Source organism: Buteo buteo, chromosome 4 (genome assembly GCF_964188355.1).
Source record: "Buteo buteo chromosome 4, bButBut1.hap1.1, whole genome shotgun sequence".
In the NCBI taxonomy this organism is placed as follows: domain Eukaryota; kingdom Metazoa; phylum Chordata; class Aves; order Accipitriformes; family Accipitridae; genus Buteo; species Buteo buteo.
The window spans coordinates 48,687,594-48,699,291 of NC_134174.1; the positions used below are offsets into that span (position 1 = coordinate 48,687,594).

The 11,698-nt window shown below is 39.8% G+C and overlaps 1 protein-coding gene across 1 annotated transcript; it reads left to right on the forward strand.

The window, feature by feature from the left end:
* Positions 1 to 1,521: 1,521 nt before the first annotated feature.
* NPY4R2 (neuropeptide Y receptor Y4-2) lies at positions 1,522 to 10,227 on the forward strand. Its single transcript, XM_075026920.1, has 2 exons — positions 1,522 to 1,697; positions 8,482 to 10,227. The coding sequence occupies exon 2, from the start codon at positions 8,599 to 8,601 to the stop codon at positions 9,730 to 9,732; it is 1,134 nt and encodes a 377-aa protein (XP_074883021.1). The 5' UTR covers positions 1,522 to 1,697; positions 8,482 to 8,598; the 3' UTR covers positions 9,733 to 10,227.
* The last annotated feature ends 1,471 nt before the right edge of the window (positions 10,228 to 11,698 follow it).

An 11,698-nucleotide genomic window follows, 5' to 3' on the forward strand; every position in this document is an offset into this window, starting at 1 on the left:
ACACATTAAAATACCCCTCAGTAAAAGGACTGTCTCTTTCTTAGGGGTTTTCCTCCCCTTTCTTTAATGCTTTGAACAGCAGAACAAATAAACATGTGATAAATAAATTAAGGAAGATACAGAAGTAAACAGGCCAGCTAAATAAATCATTTCAGTTTTTCTGGCTCCAGTAAGATAGGAAGCTTCTACTTCCTAGGGAGCTGGCAAGAGGCTCAAGATCTGTGTGGGCTCATGCCTTTTCAGCTGGAGCACAGATTTCATGTCCTCTTCCCTAAATAGATTAGAAAGATCGTCCTCTTCTGAGGCACCTGAGTAAAAGGGAAACGCTGGGCTATGGGGTACTGTTCAAACTAGCTGGTAAATAAAGCTCCTGAAAGGAGGCTGGGAAAAATAAGTAATATAAAATAAGAAACAGCTCAAGCATGCCCTGAAGAAAGAATCAGTAACTAAGGACAGCTCTCCAGCTTACACCATTCATTACACAGATTCCAGTTTTATGCTTCTCAGCATTGTAAGACAGGAGAAATGCCAAAATACCCTAGAAAGACCTTAAATATTTGTGCTTCTGCTTTGATTATTTCGCTAATGATGAAAGATGTCAGCTAAGCTCTTGAAGTAGATGAGCACATCTGTAATAGCTGGTACCAGAAAAAATTAAAGAATACAGTACAAACAAAAAAATTATTTTCACAATTAGTTTAGTTGATAAGAGCTTAGACTTGTTTTGATATTGAAATGTTTGATTTCTGTTGACATACTACATGCCTACAAATGAAAACACATATTTGCTACAACTACTTATTGCACCTCTAGGAGGGCCCCAGAATAGCATTAGCCACTGGACTAGTTAAGTAGTTGACAATAGCTTAAAAAACCACTTTAAGTAAAGACTGAAATTAGGTTATTCTGGTATAGCCCTTGGAAATATTCTCTTTGTGTATTTTCCCAATGCAAGAGAAAAATTTGCAACTCTGATTTCTGCCTTTGCATTTCATGAGAAAGACCTGGGAAAAATCAAAGAAAACTGGTACTTCCAAAAATCCTTCTTTTCCTCTATTTCCAACTTTCTGAGTGTTCTTACATTTCTAGATTCTTTGCCTGAGTAACAGTGTACTTCCTCGCCTTTCACAATTTAAGGACTTGTACCCTGGATCCTTCTAAGATAAAATTTCAATATCATTCTGTGATGGAATGAAAAAATCAAGAAAACTGATACTGGCAACGTTTTCATACATATGAGGCAGAATTCTCTTTGAGCCCTACAGAAATCTTGATTCATCAAGGAGAATAGGATTAGGCTCTGTTTCTGTATTTTGTCCCTTTGCTTTAGTGTGCAGCATGGGTGTGTGCCGTGCTTCAGATAACTTCATAGCTCTTTGCTGAAGTTGCTATTCCTCTCAAGTATCTGTAGAATTTCTATATTTATATAACAGCAGAGGGAGCCAGAACTTCAAAGTCAGACCATAATCATAAAGCAGAATTCATTGGCTAAACTGAAGGGAGGGGAGGAAGGAGGGGGGGAGAGAGAGGGGGAGAGGGAGAGAGATGCCATCCAAATTACCTACAGAAACAGTGAGGAGAGCTTCTTTTCTCGATTGCTAGGACACGGAAGACCTTACTTTGCTGCTACAACATTCCTTCTTTCTTCCAAGATAGAAATGTGCAACAACAGGAGTGATTTTCTCGATCAGTAATAGGTAAGAATTTTCTAAATTATCTATTTCAGACTGATAAGAGCTCAGATGTCTTTGCTCAGGTTATCACTTTTGATTGTAAAAATTTATTCAACTTTCACTTGAGTGACTGACAGCTGATGCCATCATTGCTAATTCCCTTTCTGCTCAAATCTTCCTCTGCTTTGGATAATGACTGATTTCTGATCAGAAAATGTTGACTAAGGGTTCGCCTGGAACTTAACCTAAGATCCAAGTCAAGAGTTATGTATCAGAAACTTTTAAGGGAGAGTTACTGAGTAGTTGCTACATTAATATAAATTAAAGAAACAAGTTTTAGAAGGAGATAAGAATATCAATTACAAACAGTTTGGTTATGATCCTTCAATCACTTAACTATTAGGGTAAACAAGAAATAATGAAAAGCATTAAATTAGGATTTAAATTCTAAAATTGATCCATTGATATTGACAGGGACGTAAAATTTAAATTTGAGAGAAGCCATGGATTGAAAGGCTTTGTGCATATTCAATTCCTAGAAGCAAAGAATTCTTGCACCATCCTTCAGTTCCACAAAAATGTTGTAGATTCCTTTATGGTTTTAGAACAATACAGAAATGAGGGCAGAGTTATCAAGTGAACTTGATCCAAAGTCCACTATAATCAACGTGCTCTGAATCCAGTCACAAGGCAAGGAAAACAGTAATAAATACTTTGTTTTCTTCATATGCCTTTTAAGCTCTTGTCCATCTCTGACGAGAGAGACTTGTCTGCTCCTCTAGACCTGTACAGCACCAAGCACAAAAGGACCTATTTTCAATTAGTTTTTTACCACCATAATAAACATTAGTAATTATTAATGGTAATAATTTAGCAAGAAGGGTTATAAAAACAGGGGAGGCCCTTGCTGTTTACCATTCAGCTTTGATTAAGGCTGTGCAAACAATTGCTTTTATCAGTCAGTGCCTGAACCAAAATATTAGATGTATAGTTTTGAAAGACTGGATGTTTTTGAGGGAAAGAAGGCATTTGCAGGTGCAAAAAAAGTGATCTTGGCATGAATGCAATAGTTTGTTTAATTGGAAACAAAATAATCATAATCAGTTTCTGAGCTTTTTTTTAGTAAACCAAAGGGCTTGAATCACTGTGCAGGAGAACATGATACCAAACGTGGTGTTTAACCTAATGGAGCCCAATGTTTACCTGGGTTCTCCCTCCTCCATCAGATTCAGAAAAATCATTTGAAGGGACCTCTTTCAGCTTCAGAAAAAGTTCTCTGAGTATGGGTACACTGAACCAGCATTTTCCACCAAAGCAGGTGACTATGTTTGACAAATGGATCCAGTCTGACTTGTCATGAAAGGCCTAACGCTTGTACCTACTGAGCAGAGCTTTTCAACCTTTCAGGATGCAAGAGGGAGATGGCATATTCTTGGGGGATCTCTGGGGTTCAGGTGTGCTCCCTGCCACCTTGCGGTGTGACAGAAAGCCTTCCTGGTTACCCCTGGTCACTGAAACACTTCTTATCTCCTAGTCCCTAAGACTTCTTGTTCCTCACCCAACCCATGCAGTTTCTGGCATTACATATCATGTCACTCTCCAGATATCCTAACTGGCTGTCTGCTAAGGTGCCCATTACAGTGATTTATGGATTCCCCACCTCCTTTGGTAAAGATGACCTTTGTAAAAATATATTTTTTTCTCTTGGGTACAGTACAAGTCACAATGGCCTTTACTCTTAAGTAATCAAGAGCTAACTACCATTCTCCAGTCTGCTGACTTGCTAGTCCCATTTTATCTTTGTGAGCTGGCTCCATGTCTTTGGTAAGGTTGTTATGAATTTAACCAGAAAATAAAAATTTGGAGTAGGTGCTTTTGTAAAACTTCCCTGATTTCTGCAGGATCAGAGAAGGTTAACTTGTAACATAAGTTCACAACCCCTAAAAGGTTTCCTTCCCAAAACGTGCAGATGTGAGAGGGGGAAAAAATATTCATTTTCCTGGGTATTTATACCATCTCCCAATGTTACAAACTTGTAACATATTAATACACACAACTTGTTCCATACCCTAATTATTCAGGGTTTAGAAATTTTTAACATATATGGCTTTTTCAATGACCTGAGATAGTTGCTCCCAATATTTTTGCAACACAGAGTTAAACAAAGATGAAGAGTCCACCATTAAATTTCATTGTACCAAATCCCTTATGGATTTAACATTGCTGTGGGATATTTGTGCATAGCCAGTGGCAGGTTTCCTCTTCTATTTAAGTGTTGCCTTCCTGGGAATGTGTAATGATAGTCAAATGGTTTTTAACCTTTCTGTAAGATGTAAAGCTAAACGGGGCAAATCTATTTTACTGAGATAAAGTCACTGCCAGCAAAAAGGGGATACAACCACCTCAGTTAATATCTGTAATATGAAATTCAGAGTTCTGTTAAACCTTTCCACTGGTCCTTTGTTTCTAGTTTATAAGAGGCAGACGGTAACTTTTTAATAAGTAATACAATCACTTCATGTCTTTAGGAATCTCTTCTCTCAGGAAGTCTTATGGACTGAAAGCAGCAAACATGACTTGAGCAACTAGTTAAGTTCTAAGCTAGATAAGCAATTGCTTCTAAGCACCAGATAATGAAGCCAAACACTGCAAATATTTTCTTTGACTTATGTCTCATGTGGAATTCAATCCACACTGTCCATCTCAACTATGGAGCTGGTTTTTGATTACATGGAGATGATCAAGATTAGCTTTGCAAGAATGGCCCACCCTTTGCATGTAAGCACATAGAGCACAATATCCATAGTAGTTCCTTGCTTTATCCTACCTCCAGGAATATAGCTTTTATAGAGGTTTTCATGGGATGTCTTCAAGTCCAGAGGTCTCTCAAAAAGACAGTCATGCATTAACTGCTTGGGGCCAGTTTTTGTCTAGCAGTCTCCTTGAAACCCAGTGAGGGTTTCAGTTTCTTCCCTGATCCATCTCTGCAGAAATCCCTTTCCTTTGAGGAATTTTTCTGGGAAATGCAGAATAGCCCTCTGGGGCAAGGCTTTCAAGCTGACTAGTAATAGTTGCTTTCCTTGTTTTGAGACAACCTGAGTGACATTTGTTAGTTTAGAAGACTGTTTTTCAGCAGGACAAACCCTTCAAACCTTACCTACTCTTTTTCCTTGCTTCCAACACAGACAGCACAGTGATGAATGTCTATAAAAGATACACATGGAGAATTTACCTTACACTAAGATTAAATCTGAAAGCTCCTTGTCTTTTTCATTCTGCATCCTGTTAACTTGCTGCAGACTTTTGTGACACCTTTTTTTTAGAGAAAATATCTCACACTGCATCAATTAGAGAAGAAAACCCTCACTTTTTGAGCATGTTAGCTTTTGTTACTAACCTCTTCCCTGAAGTTCATTAAGGTTCTGAAGAGGATTACTCTTTCCTCTTTAAAAAGAAACAAACAAAACCAGTCCAACTTTTCCCCCCACTCCCTCTGCAAACTGATTTAGGAGGCATGCTTCTTGCTCCTACAAGCCAAGTAAGTATTGGTTCACTTTCTGGAGACAAAAGCTGTTTCTTTAGCCCATAAAGTTTTTACTATGTTTTACTGGGCAATCAACAAACCTTTTGATACAGTGAGGGGTCTAACACCCTTTTTTTCCCACTGCATTGGTGATTCACTATATTAGCTAACATTTGATTCAAATGTCTAAACAAAGTACACATTACTTATTACTGGCTCTTAATTTAGACCAAACTGAATGACAGTCAAATACTGAGATAACACAGCATTTGGCAGTGACTGACCTCAAGAATCTGCCATCCAAGGAAACCATAATAGGATACATAAGTAGAAGGTCATGGCAACATTTATTTTTCTATTTTTTTCTAGAACTGCTTTTTACATTATGGTTGCCAGAATAAGAGATAAGGAGAACTATGGACCTAGGTGATCTAGGCTCTGCCTTTTCCCAAGACATCAGGCTGGCAGGCAGTTTGAAGTCCTGCACCGTGTACCACAGGTTCCCTTGAGACACTGGACAGCTCATGTCTCACCTCCCTCTCTCAGTCCCCTTACATGTGACAAGAGGGTGATAATTCCTTATTTACCACTGGGCAGTACCAGGGGAGTGAATGCCCAGGAAGTGCTTGACAGTCATCTTGTGGGAGACACCACAGAATGCAAGGTGTTAAAAGAGAGGGAGCTCCTAACCCAGCAAAATGCATTGCAGAGCCTTCAGAGATGCTATTTATCCCCACCAAGTTTGCTGCCTGTGACAAATGCACAGCCGCGCTCAACCTTTGGCATTCCTCTTGGGAATGTGCCCCTTAAAGCTGTGGGATCTGGCTTCTGCTTTTCAGGTGGCTCCACTACATTCTTTTTTTGCTTCAACGTTATTAGGTCTCCTCACCGACACCTCAGCATGTCCAGAAGTGTCTGGGACCCTTGAGAGGACTTAGTCTGTGGGGCACAGATGTTTGTAATAATTCAGCACATATTTTTCAAGCAACAAAAGAGAACCATGTGCTTGTTGTCAAGGTCACTGTAGCTAAGGACACTAGGCTGGGACTGTAGTAAAAAGCTCATGTGTTTGTTTACAGCAGAGTCTGTTTGTCCTGTCCAAATGCCAAGACTGAGCTTCTTTGACTGGTACCAAATAATGCAGGCTGCTGATCCCTTTGCTCTGTTTCATTTGCAGCATCTCCACTGGCCAGGTGTCATTAAAAGCTAAGGGGATGATTGATGGTTTTTCATTCTATAGCCATTTTCACACTGAAACAGACCACCATACCTTCCCCATATGTGACCATGCAATCCATACATCATCATTGCCTCTTCTTTTAGTTCCAGAAAATAAATCTATCTGTTCACATGAGTTGAGTAACAACATAAAAGTGAGTGGACAGAAAGAGTCATATCTACATCCACAATTAAGAAAATTTCCTTTGCCCTCTTTAATTAAGATTTAAACTACTGAGGAAATGAAAGAAAAAGAGGAAGAAAAGATTGCTATATTTTACTCGTGTAACTGTCTTGACTGTCTTAGACAGATGGATACAGATAGATGACAGATAGATACAGATAGGTAAATCAACAGGTCTAGCAAAGCAACAAAAGAATTGACTGTACTAAATTTTGCTGAACAAGCAGAGCAATGATCCCAAAACATCTTTTTAATTATTGTATGCTATTGCTTTCATTAGTTCCTGAGACGCAACATCTCTAGACGCATACAATACAATTCATAAAGAGAAAGACAAGGCAAACAAAAAATTGTAGGATGGTGGGCACTTTTTTGTACAGTACTGGTTACCTTTATGTATGCAGTTGTTCAGCAGTAAATGGTACTCAAACAAAGAGATAAGCTCTCTATACCGTTTTATGTACGTGTTCGTATGTTGACCTCTTGTTTTTTGAAGCTCAGAAGTTTCTCACAACCCCACAAACTTGTTTGAGTGGCATTTTATTGCTGAGGAAAGGGTCATGCAATGGGTAAAAAGTGTTGTTCCCTGAGTATTTATTTACTTTTCATGTTACAAGCCTTTGTACAGCATGAAACTGCCTCTGGCCTGAGGACAACTCCCAGCAGAGTCAGGTTTTTTTAAATTTGATTCGTGGACATAGAGGATTTGGACTCCAGGGTCAGGATTATCAAGCAGGCTCTGCTATGACAGATTGTAACAGCCTCCCAGGAGCCATCTGGTAGAGTCCAGGCAGTCCTATGGCTGAGACTTCCAAAAGTGTGCAGCCCAAATTAATTCTGTGGGTTCAGCTCCCTGAGACCCCGTTGAAAATCCCAGCTCAGGGCTTGCAGCAGTGGTTAAGAAGCAGACCCATCTGATTATGCAGGAACAGTATCCAGAAGATAGCACATGCTATTACAACACTTGAATTCTCTTGGTTAAAAAAAAGCAAAATTATGCTGAGGGAGAATCAATAAGAAGCTTTTCAAAAGGAATTAATAGATGTTGTCAAAATCACCCCCTCTTAAAGCCAAAATCAGGAGACTGTGCTATACTTCTGATAAACCCTACGATGGCTGCATTAGCTACCCAGAGGGAGACATCAGTGCTTCATGGGCACTGGAGTTCTTCCAGAATGGGGAAGCAGGAAATTTGGACTGCAGTTCCCATGAATTATCACAGCTGTGTAGAAGCTGAAAAATGTTGAAATGATTTTGAATTATTTTAGACTTTTTCAAAATTGTGCAAGTTATTCTTCCTGAGGACATGAGCCTGAATTTTTGCATGGTGATTGTCTCAAGCAAATGTGGGTTCCAGCTGCAATCACAAATGCAATTCACAGTTTAACTCACATAAGATATTTTAGTGTTGGCTTTATGAACCCAATATGCCTTAATTTTCACATCGATGTTTAACTCAACTGAAGGTAAATGCAGCCCCACAACATGTCTTCTGCTCAGTTTTGGATCAGGACTTTGCAAAACCAGAATTACATGCAATTTTTACGCCCAAGTGTGTTTTGATGCAGCTTTCTTGAACCACCACTCTACTCCATTAGTGATGTTCAGATACTGAACAGATAGTTAAATGATGAAGTTAGGATGTTCTTAAATCCATGGGACAACCTCACAACAAATAAACACAGTCATAATTCAATAGAGTTGGACAGATTTCCATACCACAGTTTAGCAAAGTGTTCCATTTTATGATCTAATAAACTATATAAAAGAGAGCTGCAGAACATACACAGAATCCCTGGTGTTTGCTTCCCTGTCTCCCCTGCTACCCTTTTGTCTAATTTCTTGTAGCATAACTAAGCAATCTTTTTTCCTTTCCTTTGCAGAAATCCCCAGATCTTCCACAGCCAAAGAGAACAGATAAAACCTCTTCTAGGCTGGCTCCAGAAGACCCAGATTCTGTTTGACTACTACCTTTTTGGATAAATATTTGGGGGTTCAGGATGAATAAGACAAGGGCTGTTAATGATGGTTTTCCTTTCCTGAACAGTAAGAACTGGAGCTCAAACCGAAGCTTCCCCGTGCACATTTCTAATCAGTGCAGGAACATCACTGACCTTACTATCTTTCTAGCCACCTCTTACAGCTTGGAGACTGTCCTAGGCATTGTGGGAAACATCTGTCTCATTGCTGTCATTGCCAGGCAGAAGGAAAAGTCCAACGTCACCAACATCCTAATTTCCAACTTAATAATTTCAGACTTGTTTATGTGTGTTGTCTGTCTGCCTTTCACCGTTGTTTACACCATGATGGACTACTGGATGTTTGGGGAAGTCATGTGCAAAATGACCTCCTTCACTCAATGCACATCTGTGACAGTGTCAATTCTTTCCCTTGTCCTTATTGCTCTGGAAAGACACCAGCTTATCATAAACCCGACTGGCTGGAGGCCAAGTATCTCCCAAGCCTATCTAGGAATTGGAGTAATTTGGACTTTAGCATGTCTCATGTCCCTGCCCTTTTTGACCACATCCATCTTGTCTAATGATTTGTATAAGCAGCTCTCACACATCATGAATTTTTCCACTGACAAGGCCATATGCATCGACTCGTGGCCTTCTGAGCAACACAGACTTATCTACACTACCACTTTACTGCTCTTGCAATATTGCATCCCGCTGTTCTTCATTATACTTTGCTACCTGCGTATCTACTTACGTCTACAGAAGAGAAAGGACATGTTTGAGAAGAGTGAATATAGCAACCGAGCAGTTCAGCTGAGAAGGATAAATATTTTGTTAGCATCCATGGTTGCTGCTTTTGCTGTTTGCTGGCTACCACTGCATGTTTTCAACACCATCGTGGACTGGAATTACAAAATCATTTCGCCTTGCCACCACAATTTGATCTTCTCATTGTGCCACCTGGTAGCTATGGCTTCCACCTGTGTCAACCCAGTTATCTATGGTTTCCTAAATAGCAACTTCAAAAAAGAAGTGAAGTCGCTGATTCTGAGTTGCCAGCATAATTCAGTAACTGCATCGATGGAAGAATATGATCATTTCCCTTTATCCACCATGCAGACTGAAATTTCCAAGGGCTCACTGATGTTGAACTGCAGGCATAATTCTATCTAGCTAGTAGAAGACATTTCAGAGGGGTGCACTGACACCACACACCTATAGGTATAAAAAGCAACTAGTGATGCTATAGCTGGGATGTGAACAGGAACCCATTACTGCCTGATTTGTGGAAGAACAGGCAAAAGAAGGTCATAAATGTATATAATAGCTCGTATGGTACACAAGTTGTTCATGTCATTGAGATGATACAGACATTGAGGAGACTGGGCTGATGTATAAGTGGCTGCTCTAACAGATCAGTAACTAAGCTGTGGCTGCACATAGACTGACACAGGGTTCATCAGCTAAGTTCACATCTCTACCATGGCTGCAGTTGAAACCCAGACTTCCAGTTTCAGCACTGCAGGCTGCCAAAAGCTGCATCAGAGAAGACTCTCTCAGTTTCTCAGTATTAGTAGGATTTTTATGCGCAGCTGATACACCAGTGGAACAGAGATATGTAAATACATAATTTTTTGTGCTTTACCAACTTCCACAGCCCATTAGGTAACAGCAATCTTTCAGAGGGTCTAGTTCACATCAAACAACTGGACGTTTGTATGAAACTTCTATCTCTGTTATGTAAGCTTGGGACTAACCATTGCTTCTGCAAGTAAGGACACAGAACAATGACCCTGGTATGTAAAGAAGTTACTTATTGAGGGTTGGTGGCAAATTAAAATGTTACTCAATGGATTACACTCTTAAAACATTGAGATGACGCTGAGCACTATTTTTAAGCAAATGAAAAATAGTTGTAGATCTACATGGAAATGAGTCTGGTTGACTTTGCAATTCCTGCTGCTGTCAGTTACAAAGCTCTGTGATGCTAAAACTGCATGCGATGATGATACAAGGTGGCTGGGTTAGTGGAGTTGTTCCAGGTCGTGGTAGCAAGATGTCACTTCTGCTTCAGCAGCTCCTTGGTACTTTAATTGCAAAGTATCTCATTCAGAAGGTCCAAACGAGCATGAAAACTTGTTTGTAGAAACTGTGTCTTTTCAGAGTGGGTACGCTCCCAAAGAAATAAGCACGTGCATGGAGGCTTTCAGTTTCCCATTAAAGTAAAACCAGATGTCAGGTACCAGTCCCACCCACTGGCATGAGCAACAGAGATGGAGCTGAAATTCCAGCTAATCAGTAGAATGTCAATGAAAATACACAAGTGGAATCTGGGTCAGGTTGAAGCCAAGCTACATGTAAATAGATAGTACTGTCAATTGTTCTGCTAAAGTGAGGGTCATGTTTTTTCACATCTGTGGTATTTTTAGTCTTTGTCCAAAAAACCTACCAACCACAAACTCATTTTAACCTCTGGAGCCAGAGACATTGCTCAGTGACTACTGAGAAACCAAGAAGTAGGTATGCCCAAGAAGCCCATACTGAGGAATGGATTAAAAAAAAGGCAGCAAGTGTAAAAAGGAGACCAACCAGGTCAATGCTAAAGAAATATGGAAGCATATTCTGTCCTGAGCTGTTAAACTAACCTTAGCAGAAGACTGGACTAGGTGACCACCTGAGGTAATTTCCAACCTGAATTTTGCTATGATAAGCCGTTGTTACTCATTGTAGTCAATGGGTTTGCCTTGAGTTGAAGATAGCCAATGTATAGTTATGCAGACAGTAAGAAATCTCTTAGCTGGAAGCTCTCTGATTAGACAAATTGGTAAATAGTTAAGGGAGGAAAAAGTTCTTCCCATGCTGTGGTCTGACAGGCAATATGGATGTTGGACAGAGTATCTGAAGACAAGAGCAAAACTTCACGTTATAAGGTAGCAAGAGCTATCAATAAGTACAAGATCATATCCTCAGGTGGCAGAAACGGGAGTTAATCCCTTGCCATGAGCTGGGTGCACAGAAATCTGTGGCAAATCTCCAAGTTTGGACTTGAACTCTTATGTGCAAGAGTCTTAAAGCAGAAGCTGTTTTGATGCAGCCACCCTCTAATTCTGGGTAGAACCTGTATATCTCAATAAGAGAG